This window comes from Hemiscyllium ocellatum, chromosome 36 (genome assembly GCF_020745735.1).
Source record: "Hemiscyllium ocellatum isolate sHemOce1 chromosome 36, sHemOce1.pat.X.cur, whole genome shotgun sequence".
Taxonomy (NCBI): Eukaryota; Metazoa; Chordata; class Chondrichthyes; order Orectolobiformes; family Hemiscylliidae; genus Hemiscyllium; species Hemiscyllium ocellatum.
This window is the reverse complement of record NC_083436.1, coordinates 46,856,165-46,877,450: the sequence shown is the minus strand read 5'-3', so window position 1 is coordinate 46,877,450 and position 21,286 is coordinate 46,856,165. Positions and strand designations below refer to the sequence as shown.

General features: G+C 42.0%; 1 protein-coding gene across 1 annotated transcript in view; it reads right to left on the bottom strand.

Annotated features, from left to right (window-relative positions):
* Positions 1 to 1,314: 1,314 nt before the first annotated feature.
* Positions 1,315 to 21,286, bottom strand: part of LOC132833391 (complexin-1) — a 117,012-nt gene continuing 97,040 nt past the window's right edge. Inside the window, exon 3 of the mRNA XM_060851626.1 lies at positions 1,315 to 2,111. Coding sequence (XP_060707609.1) covers positions 1,917 to 2,111 — 195 coding nt within the window. The 3' untranslated portion in view covers positions 1,315 to 1,916. The remainder of the gene's footprint in view (positions 2,112 to 21,286) is intronic.

Genomic DNA, 21,286 nt, shown 5'->3' with positions numbered 1-21,286 from the left:
CCAAGGTCAGGCTAAACTCGAGTTTTCACCTTCAACTCTACAGTGAACACACGTCTCATTAGAGGGTTCTGGGAGAAATATGGCATTTAATCGCAGTAAAATATTTTCAAATACCACAGGTTTTTCCCTAGTTGGTAAAATGAATATTTTAACTAGTCATATTTTATCAGCTGGTATGGCATGAGGAAAATACAGTACTCAAGATATAGTGGTTTTAATGACTGAAACAAGTCATAATAATCATCAAATGACAAGAATTCTCCACACTCCCTGGAATTTCACAGTGATAGTTGCATGGGATTATCCCATATCCAGCAATATGATCTATTCCTTACATCAATTTTAAATGGCTTGACTTTGTATAATTATTAACTATTTACAATTCTGACAGGTTTTAGTACATAACATGACAAACACCAGATACCAAATATGTGACAAAGGAGACATAATAATATCCTGTATCAATAACAGATTGACAATGATGGGCCCTGGTTGTGACATGCCACTTCAGTTCATGTGGGTCTATTTTACAGGTTCTCTGGCTGTGAAAAGGAAGCACAGAGCTGATGGCCTCCCAGCCTGAATATTGCCACAAAAGTGAAAGTCTCTATTTGATATGATAAAGATTAGTTACTTGGTGTGCAAAACTATTTCAAGGGCTGGGTTTTAATTAGTTTGCTGTGACTGCAAAACTGATTGGCAAAGTCAGGCTTCTGCAAACAGTGAAATTTTTAAAACTTTATGATGTTTTGTGACACTTTTGAAAAAGATGTAAGCTAACATGATATTCAAGAGGTTTTTTAACTGATGGAGTCACAGGGTTTTTTTGCATTATCAAATACATAGCTGCTCATTTCCCACTTTAAATGGCAAAATGTTTTCAATTTAAGAGATGGAACCATAACTGTTATTAACAAAGTCAACTGAGATGCATCATAGGACTTGCCAGATGCTTAATAATGGCATCACCCCAGGTCACAGCCTATAGAAGCAGGACATTAATGTATTTCGCCTGACCTTGTACAACCCTTTGATTTATTCTCAAAGTATGATGATCATTGAATATTTCTGTACAGGATATTTATATCATGCTGTAATGTTTACATTCATGAAGTCTCTGTCCACCATTAGCATTGATGTTAGGTAAAAATATATGGGAACTATGAAGTATGTTTTAGAAAATACAATTTATGATTCCAAGAGGATATTAATATACATTTATATAATAAAATGCTAAAAAAATGAAGTGGAAATTATGCAATATTAGGATATAAATACGAAACATTATCACATTCTATTGCTTCTTAGGGGCATTAAACTGTTTAAACAAATAGATCAAAGCTCTATCAACATAACGGTCAAAAAAATTTGAAAGAATATGTTAAGCTTCATTCCATGATATAACACACCATAATTCTCAGGCTTTAACCTCATTAATAAGTTCTATCCAAAATTGGAAGATTGCCACAAGTTGATATTAACAGAGTTAGTAATGTTTAATTAGAGTTCTAATGCTGGGTTAATTAGCTGTGTATTGTAGGTATCACCCTGTGTTGTGACCTGATGCTTTATTTAATGAGTATGATGAACAACAATTGGACAATCAATGCTAGCTGGAGCCCTGTAATGTCAAAGTGGTCACAACTAGATAAAAAGATACAAGTTTCTTCTTTTCACTATTAAATATCTGGATTTTATTTGACTATAAACATGGCTTATCAGATTAGATTATTTCGAGACTGCGACACAGCATTATCCTGGATGTTCTGTTGTGATGAAGTTTCCATGCCACTACACAGGAAGAGGTGAGCAGTCAAATTATAATTAGCTGAAATGATGATAAATTCTCATTTTATAATGAGAATGATTTACACCTAGCAATAAAACCAGGAGTTACTTTGCATATAATCATGTTGTTACTTCTTAAACATATCTTGGAGAGGCCCTGGAAGATATTTTAAGACAGTGTCCAGAATACTTTCCTCTTCCTCCTCTTCGTCCCCACAGCCAGCAGGAATCGCTTTCTTGGGACGTGTCAAACTTCCCTCTGCCTGAGCCTCCATGGCTGCCATTGCCTCGGCTTCTTTTTCCTCTTTCTTTTTTATCCCATACTGTGAAAACACAAAGAAGTTTGAATATCACATCATTATGTGTCTGTTGGTATTATAATATGACAGATGAGCTGACAACATCCTTCAAACCCTAATGGGTAAATAACCATGTTCTGTAGAGCACATGTGTGTGATTGTTGCGTCTCTCTTATTCATTAGAAAACAATGTCTTTGTTTGCATGATTTGGAGGTGACAGTGTTCGATGGGATAGACAAAGTTAAAAACCACAAAACTCCAGGAAATAGTCCAACAGGTTTTTTTGGAAACACTGGCTTTTGGAGCACAGTCTCTTCATGGGGTAATTGGTGGGGCGGGTTTAAGGTTTAATGGAAAGGGCTGACAAACATTTTCCCATGATAACTCTCATCAAAGCTGTTATAACCATGCAATTGTACTTCAGTTTTGATGAGTGAATGGCTTACACATTTCAGTCATGCATTTAAAGGCAAGGCTGATCATATGAGAGGAGCAGCAGCAATTAATTTATTTTGAACATCTCCAGGAACAGCGGTAAATGTAACTCACGACTGAATCTTCCAGTAAAAGTAAGTGTATTTCTCCAGCAGAGAGGACAGTTCCATGATGCAAATTGTGAAATCTACTCTGCTTACTGAAAGATGTGGATGGATTAATAGCACAGAGGAGGCCATTCAGCCAATAACATCCATGTCTGCCAAAAATGAGCGATGTTGAGTCATAGAGATGTACAGCATGGAAACAGACCCTTCAGTCCAACCCGTCCATGCCGACCAGACATCCCAACCCAATCTAGTCCCACCTGCCAGCACCCGGCCCATATCCCTCCAAATTCTTCCTATTCATGTACCCAATCAAATTGCCTTTTAAATGTTGCAATTGTACCAGCCTCCACCACTTCCTCTGGCAGCTCATTCCATACACGTACCACCCTCTGTGTGAAAAAGTTGCCCCTTAGGTCTCTTTTATATCTTTCCCCTCTCACCCTAAACCGATGCCCTCTAGTTTAGATTCCCTGACCCCAGAGAAAAGACTTTGTCCATTTACCCTATCCATGCCCCTCATAATTTGGTAAACCTCTATAAGGTCACCCCTCAGCTTCTGATGCTCCAGGGAAAACAGCCCCAGCCTGTTCAGCCTCTCCCTATAGCTCAAATCCTCTAACCCTGGCAACATCCTTGTAAATCTTTTCTGAACCCTTGCAAGTTTCACAACGTCTTTCCAATAGGAAGGAGACTAGAATTGCATTCAATATTCCAACAGTGGCCTAACCAATGTCCTGTACAGCCGCAACATGACCTCCCAACTTCTGTACTCAATACTCTGACCAATAGAAGAAAGCATACCAAATGGATTCTTCACTATCCTACCTACCTGCGACTGTACTCTCAAGGAGCTATGAACCTGCACTCCAAGGTCTCTTTGTTCAGCAACACTCCCTAGGACCTTACCATTAAATGTGTAAGTCCTGCTAAGATTTGCTTTCCCAAAATGCATCACCTCACATTTATCTGAATTTAACTCCATCTGCCACTTCTCAGCCCATTGGCCCATCTGGTCAAGATCCTGTTGTAATCTGAGGTAACCCTGTTTGCTGTCCACTACACCTCCAATTTTGGTGTCATCTGCAAACTTACTAACTGTACCTCTTATGCTCGCATCCAAGTCATTTATGTAAATTACAAAAAATAGAGGGTCTAGCATCGATCCTTGCGGCACTCCACTGGTCACAGGCCTCCAGTCTGAAAAATAACCCTCCACCACCACCTTCAGTCTTCTACCTTTGAGCCAGTTCTGTATCCAAATGGCTAGTTCTCCCTTTATTCCATGAGACCTAACCTTGCTAATCAGTCTCCCATGGGGAACCAGTTCGAACACCTTACTGAAGTCCAATTTCCCTTCCCACGTGGTTAAAGAGCAATTTCCCGGTGTGGATCCAAGATGGCGACGACCCAGCAAGTCTGAGTCTATACTGCTCCTCCTAAGACTTGGGCAAAGTGGGTCACCCGCCTCCACCACACTCACTAAATCATTCAAAAATAGTTTTTACTTAATGTAATTAGTTGCTCAGTACTGAATTTAAACAATCTAATCTCCTGTAAAAATGACTAAAGGGAAGGGAGCCCGCAGTTGTCAGCAGGCAGGAACCTCTCCCCCACCCTCTCTAGCTGCAGCAGAGGCGTCCGCAGCCGCCCCGGGGGACTTACCTACGGGGGCGAGCCTCGGGGTAATAATCTCTAAACTCGATGCGAAAATCGATGCCTTCATCGAAGAGTCCCGGAGCCGATGGGACTCACTCTTGGTTGTGCTACAAAAGTACGAGTGAGATATCGAACAAATCGAACTCTGAACCGGATGGGGGGAGCTAAAGGCCGCGACCGCCGAGACTACAGCAGAATCGGCCGTGGATTGGGTCCAGACTCTCGAGCAGTGAGTCCGGAACTTATTCGTTTGCTGGGCCTTCCCGAACGGGAAGAGGAAGCCCAGCTTACAGTGTTTCTCGAACAGTGGCTTCCACAGCTTTTAAATCTGGAGGCTGGATCAGGCCAGGATAGGGTGGAATGGGCCTACCGGGTTGCAATACGCGAGCCCGGCTCAAACCAGCGTCCACGCCCGGTCCTATTCCAACTGCAGAGCTAACATAGAGGCAGGTGCTCTTAGAAGCTTCCAGAAATCTTGGGAAAGATCCCCAAACCATGATTTATAAAGGATCCAAGATTATGTTATTCCAGGACTTGTCCCCAGTTCTGGTCCGAAAGAGGAAGGCGTTTGACAAGGTGAAGAAGTGTTTTAGGGACTTAAATATTCAGTACTCCTTGCGCTATCCAGCGATGCTATGCTTTAACCATGAAGAATCCGTGGCGGGGGGAGAGGGGTTTATTTATTTGTTCTCTACTTGGTGAGGGTCTAGTTAGTGTAGGTGGGGGGAGGTGGGTACGTTATCCTATTTTATTTCTGTCTTTAGGAGCGGAGTTGTTTTCCCCTGTTATTTTATATTACTATATTTAATGATTACTTGTTGAGACTGTAATTTTATAGTTATATATGTCGATAGTTATATATGTTTACAGTTATAGTTATATATTTTATAGTGATATATATTTACAAAATATATCCAGGTGTAGGTGTGGGTGGGGTGTGGGGTAGGGTGCTCACTGTTAACTCTAGCTCTGTAGTATATTTGAATTTCCTTCATCCTATCGTGGGGTACCTGGATCAAGGGTGGGGCACTGGTTGGGAGAGGATATGATGGACTTTTGGAGAGGAAGTGATACCTCTGGGAACAAGGGGGAAAATCTCCATTTAAATACGTTTTATATTTTTTTATTCAGAAATAATTTTTTATTATATCAATGTGAGTGTATTAAAGAGCCTTCATTTTTGTGAATTTTATATGTTCTATGCTCGGGATGTTTTGGACAGGGTTTCCCCTCCCGAGGGGTCTTGGACTTGCTCGAACGATTATGGTTGATCAGTCGATTAAATGGTGCACCTGGAATGTCAAGGGAAGTAATTCACCAGTCAAAAGGAAGAAAACATTATCAAACCTCAAGAAAGAAAGGGTTGATATAGCTCTCCTACAGGATACACACTTATGGGATAAAGAACACTTGAAATTACGACAGGGTAGATTTGATCAGGCCTTTTTCTCTTCTTTCAGCTCAAAAAGTAGGGGAGTTGTTATCCTTATTCGGAAGAATTTCCCTTTCAAAATCCTAAATCAGATAAAAGACTAATCTGGACGATATATTCTGATTAAAGCCCTTATAAATTGAGAGGAATATGGGATCTTAAGTTTGTATTGCCCCCCAGCACATCCTTTTAAATTTATAATGGAAGCCTTCTCAAAATTGATGGCTCTTGGTGCCCGTCACACAATTATAGGGGGAGATTTTAATTGTATTATGGACCCAGAAATAGATAGGATTCCCAAGAGTACTGCAGGAGTATCTCCCAGATCTAGACAATTGGTGGATCTGAACAAAGAATTAGGACTAGTAGATGTATGGAGATGCCTTCACCCACAGGGCAGAGATTTTTCTTTTTACTCCAATCCACATAAATGTCATACCAGAATCGATATGTTTTTTGCCCCCTTGATTTTTAAAAATTCCATATCATCCTGTAAAATAGGCAGTATAGCAATTTCTGATCATGCTGCTGTATATGGAAATCAAGGCGATGAACAATGAGACATCCCCCCCGGCATTGGCGTATGGACCCCTTCCTGATGAAAGATAATAAATTTGTAAAGTACTTCTCTCAAGAATTTAAAACTTTTTTAGAAATTAATTCAAGTACGGCTAGCAACCCATCAATGATGTGGGAGATCATCAAAGTTTACGCACGAGGTTTAATTATCTCCTACTCAGCAACCCAGAAAAAATTAAAGGGAGAACAACAGCATCTGCTCGAAGCTCGCTTAAAAGCAGCTGAAACAGCATACGCTGACAGACCTTCTATTATCAAATTACAAAGGAGTACGGCCCTTAGGACAGCTCTAAACACCACACTTACCCAAACGGCTAAGAGGGAAATATTATTTGCAAAACAAAGGTTATATGAATTTGGCGACAAACAGGTAGATACTTAACATTTCTCACAAAGAAAAAGAAGGCCCCTCAAACTATCATGTCGAACAAGGAAAGTACGGGTATTCTGAGTTATGATCATAAAAGGATTAACGCAATCTTTAGAAACTTTTATTCCGATTTATATAAGTCGCAGGATTGCGAAGACAGGACTAGGAGAATGCAGTCAATTTTTAAAAACCTGACCTTTCCAGACAAAACTCCGGAACAGCTATCGGTCTTGAATGTTCCTCTAACAATCCAAGAAATACTTGACACAATCAGGCAACTTCAGAGTGATAAGGCACCTGGTCCAGATGGTTTTCAAGTTGAATTCTATAAAGAATTTACAGGAATATTGGCTGGTCCACTTATGGACATGTATAACTATTCATACAGTCAGGGCTGTCTCCCGCCTTCGCTGAAAGAGGCAAATATCTCTCTTATCCTTAAAAAAGGAAAGGACCCAGAAGATTACACGTCATACAGACCAATATCCTTGCTAAATGTAGATTTTAAAATCCTCTCTAAAATGTTAGTATTGAGGCTAGAAAGGATATTGCCACATATCATAAAGGAGGATCAGACAGGGTTTATTAAGGGCCGTAGATCATCCAATAATGTTAGAAGGGTTTTGAATATGATTCAAGCCTGCCATCAGGGAAAGATACCAGGAGTAGTAGTCTCATTAGACGCAGAAAAGGTATTTGACAGGGTTGAATGGTCTTATTTGCTTTACACATTGGAAAGGTGTTTACCAAATGAGTCTCAACTCTGTATAGTGATCCCAAAACAGTTGTGATTACCAATGGATTAGGCTCGGATAACTTCAGTGTGGATAGGGGCTGCTGTCAGGGATGTCCTCTCTCGCCATTGCTATTTGTGCTAATAATTGAACCACTAGCAGAAGCTATACGGGATGATCCTAATATAACTGCCCCGAGGATTGGTACAGGTAAACATAAAATTACCCTTCATGTAGATGATGTTCTCCTATTCCTCAGTAATCCCCTGATGTCCGTGCCTCTCTTAATCCAAGTTATTAATACATTTAATGTATTTTCAGGCTATAAAATTAATTTCTCAAAATCGGAGGCTATGCCAATGGGTGGCCTTGCTAGTATATCCCACTTATTGGATGGATCCCACTTTCCTTTTCGGTGGTCCCTGGAGGGTTTCTTTTATTTAGGCATTTTTATTACCCCAGTATTTGGCCAGCTATACAAGGCTAACTTTGTGCATTTACTGGAAAGGATAAGGCAGGACCTCCAGCGATGGGGAGACCTTCCAATTTCCTGGCTGGGTAAAATAGCACTGATTAAAATGAATGTCCTGCCCTGTCTCCTATACCCTATGAGAATGTTCCCGGTGATGCTGCCGAGGCTGGCACTATGTAAATTATATGGCTGGCTGGGTTCCTTTATCTAGAATCATAGACGGCCCCTCATTAAGCTGAAGAAGCTACAGCTTCCACAGGCAAGGGGAGGGTTGGATTTCCCAGATTTTAGGAAATATCAGTTAAGTTCCCCAATTAAGCTACACAGCCGATTGGGTCTTGTCTGACCCACAATCAATCTGGCTGGACATCGAGGCTTCTCAAGTAAAATGCCCACTTATTAACCTTTTCTTTTCAGACAAGAGGAAAATCATTACAGATCACTGTAAAAACCCTATAATACTAAACACAATTAAAGCTTGGAATATAATGCGACAAAATGAGGGCAACTCACATAAAACTCTAATAGTGGGAGCATGGGGATTTCAATCGGGGCTTACAGATGCCACTTTCAAACTCTGGAGACCCAGGGGTATCTCATGTCTATGGGACCTATTTAAAGTTGGGATCCTGATGTCTTTTGAACAGCTGCGTCAGAAATTTGGATTACCTAATGGAGACCTCTTTCAATACTTCCAAATTCGAGATTACAAACAGAAGAAGACTACATTATTAGATAGTCTTCATAAATCAGTTAGAGAGTGTAGAGTGCTACGGCCAATGGGGGTATCTTCCATCAGTACTATTTATCATTTACTACATGATGAAATATCGGGAGATATGGATAATCTGCTTAAAACATGGGATCAGGATTTGGGACTGGAAATCTCTATAGAAACGTGGAATGACATTTGGGAAAATGCCAGAAGAATCACCATCTGTAACAGAACTTAGGCTATCCAGCTGAAGATACTTCATAGGGCCCCTATAGCACCGGCTCGATTGGTAAAATTTTAAGGCAGGAGCATCTCCAATGTGTCCCAAATGTAAAATAGAGGTGGACACTCTTGTACATTGTTTATGGACCTGTCATAAGATCCATAGATACTGGACTAAAGAAGCAAGTGCTCTGACAAAAATCTTAGGAACGGAAATTAGAGTGGACCCTGTATCTCTCCTTTTGGGCTTTTCGAACTTACCCTCCCTGGATATGCACGGGAAGAGAGTATTCTCTATTCTCTCTCTGTGCCAGGAAAAGTATTTTGGTAAACTGGGTGGCTGAGGGCCCCCCTGGACCTTCGAACTGGCCCAGATTAATCATGGAATGTATTCCCCCCGACTTCCTTACAAATATGGTGCACCGAAAGACCGCATTATTCCATAAATTTACTTTCTAAATGGTGAGAAAATTAGTAAAGCCAAAGTACAAAGGGATCTGGGAGTGCTAGTCGAGGATTCTCTAAAGGTAAACATGCAGGTTGAGTCCGTGATTAAGAAAGCGAATGCAATGTTGTCTCTTATCTCAAGAGGGTTGGAATATAAAAGCAGAGATGTGCTACTGAGACTTTATAAAGCTCTGGTTAGGCCCCATTTGGAGTACTGTGTCCAGTTTTGGTCCCCAGGAAGGACATACTGGCACTGGAACGTGTCCAACGGAGATTCATATGGATGATCCCTGGAATGGCAGGTCTAATGGCAGAGGAACGGCTGAGGATCCTGGGATTATATTCATTGGAGTTTAGAAGATTAAGGGGAGACTTAATACAGACGTACAAGATAATACATGGCTTGGAAAGGGTGGATGCTAGGAAATTGTTTCCATTAGGCGAGGAGACTAGGACCCGTGGACACAGCCTTAGAATTAGAGGGGGTCAATTCAGAACAGAAATGCGGAGACATTTCTTCAGCCAGAGGGTGGTGGGCCTGTGGAATTCATTGCCGCAGAGTGCAGTGGAGGCCCGGACGCTAAATGTCTTCAAGGCCGAGATTGATAGATTCTTGTTGTCTCGAGGAATTAAGGGCTACGGGGAGAACGCTGGTAAGTGGAGTTGAAATGCCCATCAGCCATGATTGAATGGCGGAGTGGACTCGATGGGTCGAATGGCCTTACTTCCACTCCTATGTCTTATGGTCTTATGGTCTTAAATACGGCAGCCCTTCTTGAATTACACAAATACAGATATTTCGGCCATCCTAACAAGGGCTTTTATTTAATTGAGATGGTGAACCTGGTTGGTCCGGGGCCCCTTGGGAGAGGAATCCCGCACGAATACGGGTTTTGTTACAATTTGATGTTAATACATTCTGACTCACTACCCAATTTCTGTGTTATCCGTCGTTATTTTTCCCCTGAATAATGTAAGAGATTTAATTGTACACTCTGGTTAGTTGTAGGTTAGATTAATAGTTAGTTGAGTTTTGTTTTTTTTCTCTCGGTATCTTTTTTCTGTTTGATAGATTTTGGTTATTATTTATTTAAGGTTTAATTGTATATCAATGTTTATACTTGGGGTTTTTCTTTATTTGTAACTTGTAAAATATGTTAAATTTTCAATAAAAATAGCTATTAAAAAAAGCAATTTCCCTTTCCATGTGGTTAAAGATGCCCTCCAACGCATCTCATCCACATCCCGCACCTCCGCCCTCAGACACCACCCCTCCAATCGTAACAAGGACACCCCCTGGTGCTTACCTTTCACCCTACCAACCTTCTCATAAACCAAATCATCCGCTGACATTTCCGACAAATCCATACAGACCCCCACCACCAGGGATATAATTCCCTCCCCACCCCTTTCTGCCTTCCGCAAAGACCGTTCCCTCCATGACTACCTGGTCAGGTCCATGCCCCCCACAACCCACCCTCCCATCCTGGCACCCTGCCCTGCCACCGCAGAAATTGCAAAACCTGCGCCCACACCTCCTCCCTCACCTCCATCCAAGACCCCAAAGGAGCCTTCTGCATCCATCAAAATTTTATCTGCACATCCACCAATATCATTTATAGTATCCGTTGCTCCCGATGCGGTCTCCTCTACATTGGGGAGACTGGACGCGTTCTAGCAGAGCACTTTAGGGAACATCTCCGAGACACCCACACCAATCAACCACACCGCCCCATGGCCCAACATTTCAATTCCCCCCCTCCCACTCTTCCGAGGACATGGAGGTCCTGGGCCTCCTCCACCGCTGCTCCCTCGCCACCCAACGCCTGGAGGAAGAGCATCTCATCTTCTGCCTCAGAAGACTTCAACCCCAGGGCATCAATGTGGACTTCACCAGTTTCCTCATTTTCCTTCCCCTCAACTTACCCCAGCTCCAAACTTCCAGCTCAGCACTGTCCCCATGACCTGTCCTATCTGCCTATCTTCCTTTCTACCTATCCACTCCACTCTCCTCTCTGACCTATCCCCTTCATCCCCACCCCCATTCACCCATTGTATTCTTTGCTACCTTCCCCCACCCTCCTCCCTGACCTATCACCTCCATCACCATCCCCATTCACCTATTGTACTCTGTGCTACTTCTTCCCCACCCCCACCCTCCTCTCATCTATCTCTCCACCCTGCAGACACTCTGCCTGTATTCCTGATGAAGGGCTTTTGCCCAAAACGTCGATTTTACTGCTCCTCGGATGCTCCCTGATCTGCTGTGCTTTTCCAGCACGACTCTAATCCTGAAGTCCATATAGATCACATCTACCACTCTGCCCTCATCAATCTTCTTTGTTAATTCTTCAAAGAACTCAATCAAGTTTGTGAGACATGATTTCCTATGCACAAAGCCATGTTGACTATCCCGAATCAGTCCTTGCCTTTCCAAATACAGGTACATCCTGTCCCTCAGGATTCCCTCCAACAACTTGCCCATCACTGACATCAGGCTCACCGGTCATTAGTTCCCTGGCTTGTCCTTATCACCCTTCTTAAACAGTGGCACCACATTTGCCAACCTCCAGTCTTCCGGCACCTCACCTGTGACTATCGATGATACAAATATCTCAGCAAGAGGCCCAGCAATCACTTCTCTAGCTTCCCACAGAGTTCAAGGGTAGCTCTGATCAGGTCCTGGGGATTTATCCACCTTTAACCGTTTCAAGACATCCAGCACTTCCTCCTCTGTAATCTGGACATTTTGCAAGATGTCACCATCTATTTCGCTACTTTCTGTATCTTCCAAATCCATTTCCACACTAAATATTGATGCAAAATACTCTTTTAGTATCTCTCCTATTTTCTGCGTTTGCACACAAAGGCCACCTTGCTGATCTTGGAGGGGCCCTATTCTCTCCCTAGTTACCCTTTTGATCTTAATGTATTTGTAAAAGCCCTTTGGATTCTCCTTAATTCTATTTGCCAAAGCTTTCTCATGTCCCCTTTTTGCCCTCCTGATTTCTCTCTTAAGTATATTCCTACTTCCTTTATACCCTTCTAAGGATTGACTCAATCTATCCTGTCTATACCTGACATATGCTTCCTTCTTTTTCTTAACCAAACCCTCAATTTCTTTAGTCATCCAGCATTCTCTATACCTACCAGCCTTCCCTTTCACCCTGACAGGAATATACTTTCTCTGGATTCTCGTTATCTCATTCCTGACGGCTTCCCATTTTCCAGCCGTCCCTTTACCTGCGAACATCTGCCTCCAATCAGCTTTCGAAAGTTCTTGCCAAATTCCATCAAAATTGGCCTTTCTCCAATTTAGAACTTCAACTTTTAGATCTGGTTTATCCTTTTCCATCATTATTTTAAATCTGAATTTTAAATATTTCAAATATGTCCAGTAAAGACATCTGACAAACGTGTTTCAGTAAATGACAGCCTCAACACATTTTAATTTAACCCCTGGCCTGGAAAAGCAGCATTCGCAATTTTGTTTATTTCTCATATATTGCAAATGATGTGGAGTGAGTTTTGAGAAGATTTGTAGCTCAGGTTGAGTTTCTGGATGTAGGTTTGCTCACTAAGCTGAAGGGTTCATATCCAGATGTTTCATCCCCCGACTCGGTAACATCTTCATTGGGCCTCCGGGTGAAGCACTGCTGATAATTCCTGGTTTCTTGTTATATGTTTGGGTTTCTTTGGGTTGGTGATATCATTTCTTGTTTTTTTTTCTCTCAGGATGTGATAGATCGGGTCTAACTCAATGTGTTTGTTGATAGAGTTCCAGATGGAATGCTATGCTTCTAGGAATTCTCGTGCGTGTCTCTGGCTTGTCTTAGAATGAATGTGTTGTCCCAGTCAAAGTAGTGTCCTTCCTCATCTGTATGTAAGGATACCAGTGAGAGAGGGTCATGTCGTTTTGCAGCTAGTTGATGTTCATGTATCCTGGTGGCTAGTTTTCTGCCTGTTTGTCCAATGTAGTGTTTGTTACAGTTCTTGCATGGTAGATTAGATTAGATTAGACTTACAGTGTGGAAACAGGCCCTTCGGCCCAACAAGTCCACACCGACCCGCCGAAGCGCAATCCACCCATACCCCTACATTTACCCCTTACCTAACACTACGGGCAATTTAGCATGGCCAATTCACCTGAACCGCACATCTTTGGACTGTGGGAGGAAACCGGAGCACCCGGAGGAAACCCACGCAGACACGGGGAGAACGTGCAAACTCCACACAGTCAGTCGCCTGAGTCGGGAACTGAACCCGGGTCTCAGGCGCTGTGAGGCAGCAATGCTAACCACTGTGCCACCGTGCCACCCATTTATTTTGTAAATGACATTAGTTTTGCTTGTTTGTATAGCATCTTTCAAGTTCATTAGCTGCTGTTTTAGTGTGTTGGTGGGTTTGTGGGCTACCATGATGCCAAGGTGTCTGAGTAGTCTGGCAGTCATTCCCGAGATGCCTTAGATTTGGGGAGAGTAGCTAGGGTTTCTGGATGTGTTTTGTCTGCTTGTTTGGGTTTTTTTTGCTGAGAAATTGGTGGACTGTGTTCATTGGATACCCATCCTTTGTGAATACATGGTATAGGTAATTTCCCTCTACTCTGCGTAGTTCCTCTGTGCTGCAGTGTGTGGTGGCTCATTGAAATAATGTTCTGATGCAACTTAATTTGTGGATATTGGGATGATTACTTCTGTAATTCAATATTTGGTCCGTGCGTGTTGTTTTCCTGTAGACGCTGGTTTGAAGTTCCCCATTGGCTGTTCGCTCCACTGTGATATCTAGGAATGACAATTTGTTGTTGTTTTCCTCCTCTTTGGTGAATCTTTTGCCAGTAAGGGTATTATTGATGGTCTTGAAAGTACATACAGATGAAGAAGGACACCACTTCAACATCCATCCTAGGACAAGCCAAACAGAGACAAGCACGAGAATTCCTAGAGCATGGCATTCCAACCAGAACTCTATCAATAAACACATCGAGTTAGACCCCATCTACCACTCCCTGGGAGAGAAAAAAAACAGGAAATGACATCACTATAGGAAATGACATCATCAACCGAAAGAAACCCAAACATAGAAATAGAAACCAGGAAGTCGTTACCGAGTAGGGTGATGAAACATCTGGAAATGAACTTTCCACCTCAATGAGTAAACCTAAATCCAGAAAGTAAGGAGGAGTCTAACTGTAGAAATAACTAGATAGATGTAACACTTGCTGCTTCAAATTCTAAAATCATTTTTCACAATGGAGTACACATCCATCAAAACTGCACCATTTCATTAACACTATAACTCCTGAACCTAGGTTTAATGTACATGACTTTCTTTCTTACCTTCATATACTTACCCATTGTTGAAAAAAAAAATCAATTATTAAATGAAAAGATTTGTTGCTGAACTTAGTGCTAAGAATGGAATTATCCCCAGTGAGGTTTAAAAATTAAAAACAAGATCAAACAAGATCGAATCACAAATGTTAAACCGTAACCCTTCTGAAAGAAGAATGCACTAATTATACAACAACTCTATTAAAATAATGATCAAATGATACACTGAATTGCCACACCATCTGGCAATGCTTCCTATTAAATTTGAGTCAGAATTCAGACACATATACATTACTTACATCTGATAGGCTGCTGAGAAAATTAAAGCCCAAGTAATTCAGGAGAATATGGTGAGTTTGATCCAAAATTAGCTCATTGACAGGATAGAGGGTAACGGTCGATGCAGGCTGTGTAAATGGAAAACAGTATTCCTGTGGGTACTCCACGGGCTCAGTATTGTGTTCCTTGCTGTTTGTATATATTATACACAATGATTAATATATTAATGACTTCGACTTAAATGTGGGAGGAATGATTGGAGAGTTTTCAAACAACACAAAAATTGCCCAGTTAACAAAGAGAATACTGCCAACTGTAGGGGTGTGAAGAGGGTGGAAAATGCCAATGGAATTCAATCCAGAGAAATGTGAGGTTGTGCATTTGGGGAGGGCAAAAAAAGTAAAGAAATACATAATAAACAGAGAGTGGTAGAGGTAATGTGAGACCTTGGAGTACATGTCCATAAACACTGAAGATGGCAGGACAGGTAGATTGGGTGGTAACAAAGGCACATGGGAGACTAAGTATAGAATCCAAAAGCAGGAATACTGGTTAGGCTACAGCTTTACATGTAGTTCAGTCACTACATCACAGAAAGGACACCATTGCTCTAGAGAGAATGCAGAGGAGATTTGAAAGAAAGTTGCTATGGCTTGGAAAATGTGGCTATGAGGAAAGCTTGGGAAAGAATCTAGTTATCTTCATTTGATCAGAGGAGGTGTCTTTATTGAGGTGTATAAAATCATGAGGGACTCAGATAGAGAGACACGGAAGACCAGTTTTCCATTGCAGTGATCTCAATTACCAGGCGGCTCACATTTAAGATGATTGGTAGAAGGATTAGGGAAGACATGAGGAAAAACCCAGAGGGAGATGGGTTTCTGGAATTCACTGGCCAGTTTAGTGGTTGAGACAGAAGCCTCCAACTCATTTAAAAGGGTATCTGGATCTGAAGTGCTGCTAGTGGTGAGTTACCAACCAGATACTGATAAGTGGGTTTGAAATGAGTGGCTAGTTTATTCAGTTGGTGCAGAAATAATAGGCTGAATGGCCTCTTTCTGTACTTTCACTTTTCTAGTTTTGTAGTTACAGAGCAGTAGCACCCATCCTTCATAGGGATGGGTTGGATTAAGCTGATTAAGACAGCATTCAGGACAACTTTGCTGGCATTTCCACTGCCCCTCACCACACCACCCTCCACACCCCACACCCCAACCCACCATCTAGATCTTAGAGAATGTGGGATCAGAGGGCTTAAAAAAAAGGGCCATTGGCATTGCTTTGTAGTGAAGTGATCTGCTTTGGAAGTGCCGACCATCTTCACCCTCTGGGCTGTTTATTCCAATGAACCCCTCTCCAGGTAGAGCTGCCAAGTTGCAGAGGTGTTTAGACTTATTTAAAATTGACAAAATTACATATAAGATTTAAATTCATATAACAGATCACCAACTCCAAACGGTTTGATCTTCCTGAGTAAGATCTACCAGCAGACAGCTTTGAATCAAGCAGTGGAAACTACAAGACCATGCCTCTAATAAGCTCCTTCCCAACTCTCAAATGGCAGGCTTTAATCCACTACAGCAGACTGGTCCTTTTTAAACAAGTTCAGGGCAGGACGGGAACAAACTCCTCACACACTGGTGCAGAGACACAAACAGTGCTGTACATGATCAAGGCGTGTGCCCTCTACAGACTAAGTGATGGTCTAATCACTGTAAGCTCAGCAAATGAGAAGGCAGTCACTGGGCTCTAGGGACTTGCTTTTGTGAAATAAAAATAAAATAGATTCCAGATAGTTGACAAAGCAGCTAGAATATCACCATGTAGTAACATAATACAAACACAATAGGACACCAGTCTACAGTAAGATCCCACACATATTCCCATACAACCTGTAAAACCACCATTTTCAAGTATTCCAGTCAATGGGCAGAGTGTATGACCTGAAATGATGAATTGTGTTACTTCTAATAAGGAGTTCTTTGAAGGTTAGCATTGCCCTTTTCAGAGCAAATTTTATATGGTACAATAATCATAAGATTGTCTAACGCCAGTTACAAATAGTTATAGGCCAGGTCATTCATTTTGCAGTCATTGAGTTTTTACAGTAATCACTGTATCTTCATAATATTCAATGAGTTCTTCTCAACGTTAGGTAGAGTGAGAGCTCCCGAGCAGATAACTAGAACGGAGAACTCGGATTGTAGGCTTGGGATTTGCAGTCTATCACATGAAGACTCAAACTGGCATTGTGAATTTATCAGATTTGCCCCAAGCCCTTTCTGAAAGATCTTCACGTCTGTGTCCATTTGTCCAAACTTCTGTTTCAGCATTTGACAATTTCCACAAAAATGAGCGATAACTTTTGGCATTGTCAATGCAAAATCTCTCAAGAGTTTTAAAAGATATAGAAGTGAGCAGGAAGCCACACAAGGGAATTTTAAGGTGTCAATAAATGTGTGGTGGAAAAGAGGCTCTTCCTTCACTGCGAGACCTGCAAAGCAGTGACTGGGTTCAGTTTCAGGTCAGGGAACAGTGACTGGATGTTAACAGCTAGACATAGAATAAAAAGCATAGATCAGGGTCAGTAATGGTGCTAGGTTGTATACAATGGGTTATAGTTCAATCAAATAGATAGAGAGGTAATTGCTCCAGAGGTAATTACCTACTGGCGGGAGATGAATTAGATGCTTGGAGTTTTGTCAGTCTAAAATTGAAAGATATTTTGGCCCATCCAAAATTTGACATATCGTTAGATGCTGTACACATGTGGGAGTTGATTCCTTGCGTACAGGTGTTATTATCAAAGGATGACATTGTAAATGAATAATAGGAGAGGACTGAAGGTGAGATAGCAGGTCTCACCACCTAGGACTCTTTGAGCTTGTGACACAACTTACGCCAAGAGTTGGAAAGGACAGTGGGGTTCAGAACTGTTTCTCTAGGAGCTATAGTTTCACTGAGCAAACTAACAGAACCGGGGACTCAGGAGTCTCTGGGTTCTGATGGACCTCATTCTTAGGTCCCAGGTAATTAATGAGGCATTAAAACAGATAGGGTTGGAGGGTAGGGGGGAAAAGATGAGGCGGGAGGAGAGAACAGACATGGCAGGGGAGAGAATAAATGGGGCTGGAGGGAATGTGGAGAGAACAGGAAAACTCACGGGGTGGGGAAGGGAACAGGAGAACAGGTGGGGGTGGGGGAAGGGAATAGGTGAACAAGCAAGGTGGGGGATGGGAACAGGAGAACAAGTGGGGTGGGGGAAGAGAATAGGACACTGTTGCTGATGTGAATATGGAATCACAAATAATTAGAATGGATGCCCTGGAAATATGCAGGGAAGAGGTTTTGGGAATATTGGAAAGGATGAATATAGATAAGTCTCCTGGGCCTGATGGCATTTACCCCAGGATCCTATGGGAAGCTATGGAGGAGATAGCAGAGCCATTGGCCTGGATTTTTATGTCATCGTTGTCAACAGGAATAGTACCAGAGGACTGGAGGATAGCGAATGTGGTCCCATTGTTCAAGAAAGGGAGTAGGGATAGCCCTAGCAACTATAGGCCAGTGAGTCTGACTTCAGTGGTGGGCAAAGTCTTAGAGAGAATGGTAAGGGATAAGATTTATGAACATCTGGGTAGGAATAACGTGATCAGGGATAGCCAGCATGGTTTTGTGAAGGGCAGGTCGTGCCTCACAAACCTTATTGAGTTCTTTGAGAAGGTGACCAAGGAAGTGGATGAGGGTAAAGCAGTAGATGTTGTGTATATGGATTTTAGTAAGGCGTTCGATAAGGTTCCCCATGGTAGGCTAATGCTAAAACTTCGGAGGTATGGCATTGAGGATACATTAGAGGTTTGGATTAGGAATTGGCTGGCTGGAAGGAGACGGAGGGTAGTAGTTGATGGGTTATGTTCATCTTGGAGCGCAGTTACTAGCGGTGTACCACAAGGATCTGTTTTGGGACCATTGCTTTTTGTTATCTTTATAAATGATCTAGAGGAAGGACTTGAAAGCTGGGTAAGCAAGTTTGCGGATGACACAAAAGTCGGTGGAGTTGTGGATAGTGAGGAAGGAAGTGGTAGGTTACAGCGGGATATAGATAAGTTGCAGAGCTGGGCGGAAATGTGGCAAATGGAATTCAATGTAGCTAAGTGCGAAGTCGTTCACTTTGGTAGGAATAACAAGATGATGGATTACTGGGCTAATGGTAGGCTACTTGGTAGTGTGGATGAGCAGAGGGATCTTGGTGTCTATGTACACAGATCTCTGAAAGTTGCCACCCAGGTAAATAGTGCTGTGAGGAAGGCATATGGTGTACTGGGCTTTATTGGCAGAGGAATTGAGTTCCGGAGTCCTGAGGTCATGTTGCAGTTGTATAAGACTCTGGTGCGGCCTCATCTGGAGTATTGTGTGCAGTTTTGGTCGCCATACTATAGGAAGGATGTGGAAGCTTTAGAACGAGTGCAGAGGAGGTTTACCAGGATGTTGCCTGGAATGGTAGGAAAATCTTATGAGGAAAGGCTGAGGCACTTGGGGCTGTTCTCATTGGAGAAGAGAAGGTTTAGGGGAGATCTGATAGAAGTGTATAAGATGATTAGGGGTTTAGATAGGGTAGATACTAAGAACCTTTTACCGCTAATGGAGTCAGGTGTTACTAGGGGACATAGCTTTAAATTAAGGGGTGGTAGGTATAGGACAGATGTTAGGGGTAGATTCTTCACACAGCGGGTTGTGAGTTCATGGAATGCCCTGCCCGTATCAGTGGTGAACTCTCCTTCTTTATGGTCATTTAAGCGGGCATTGGATAGGCATTTGGAAGTTATTGGGCTAGTATAGGTTAGGTAGGATTCGGTCGGCGCAACATCGAGGGCCGAAGGGCCTGTACTGCGCTGTATCCTTCTATGTTCTATGTTCTAGGTGAACAAGTGGGGTGGGGAGAGATTAGAATGGCCAGAGGAGGAGAACAATTTGAAGACTGAGGGGGACTTGGCCAAAGCATACAAGATTCTGAATGATCCTGCTATAATTTCCTTTATGACAATGGCCATCATTGGGCGAGATACTATTAATTTAAATTTCCCCAAATGCAATGGTGGTATTGAACTCACATCCCTAAAGCACTAGCCTGGGCCTAGATTACAACAGCATTGACATTTTCACTAGACCACCACCTCGGCCAGGATGTGGGCCAACTGGTCCTGGGGAATTGTCAGTTTTTAGCTTGATTAACTTTCCCAGTGCCTTCTCCTCATTTTAAGTTCCTAGTTCCCTTTCAGAACTTGATCTTTTAAGTATCTTGGAGAGGTTTTCTCTGTGTTTTCTACAGTGAAGACCGATATAAAATCCCTCGTGAATACCACTACCATTAAAATTCCCAGCTTTAGTGGGTATTACGTTACTCTGACTGTGTTATTGTAGTAGAATTAACCCTCTGACCCTTAGGCAAAGGAATTTTGTGTAAAAATATTGAATGCTTATTGGGCATTATCATCGACCTGCTGGAATGAATTTCCCATAAATGAGCATAGAGCCTTCAGCACTCAGATAAGCCAACACATGATTGAGGCACATACAACCATGAGATTAAATCTATCATTAGGGGGCAACAACTTAGAGAAAAATGTGAGTCAGGATAAATTGCATAACCTCCCTGGTTTTTTTCAAAGTAATGCACCCTGAAAACCGGAGAACAGACTGTTAGAGGCTTGTTCTAATGTTTCATTCAAAGACCATACTCCCAATGATGTGTATGGCCTCAGTCATCAGATTAAATTTACAATCTTTTGGGCGATAAGTGGAAGTCTTCACCAGAACAGAGTTAATTATTGTAACTATGCAAAATCAAATGAAATAAAAAGGACATTAGCTGTCCTCCAACAGTTACGAATGATAAACTTGGAAAATTACTGGATTTTCAGATATTCCTCTCAGATGAGATGAAAAAATGAAGACCCCTGATGGAGATTATATGTTCAATTTTGTGAATGAGCTTGAACACACAAAAGAGTGACTATACTGCAAAATTCTCAAAGATCTTCATAAAATATAAAACGTTTAGGAACAATCCTGAAGAATATGATATAACTAGCAATCTGTCAAAAAATAAATAGCTAACTGTTTAAATTAATTATGTACAGTAATCATTTGCCCGTCTGCTCTGAAATGAAACCAGCAGATTTATTATTTATGATTCCAAGCAGCTTATCTGTGATTCCTTTCTGTCGCAATATATGTTGTTCCTGAGTGAACATTAAGATGGTGATTGCAGTGAGCAGTGATGGTCTCTGTTTGATCACACACCTTGAATGCTGTTTATTGCTCACTAGTTCATTCCAAATAGGAAACAACGTCGCAAAGTGGATGCATTCCCCTCCTCAATGATAACTCAATGCACCTGAGGGAATGGACTGAGAT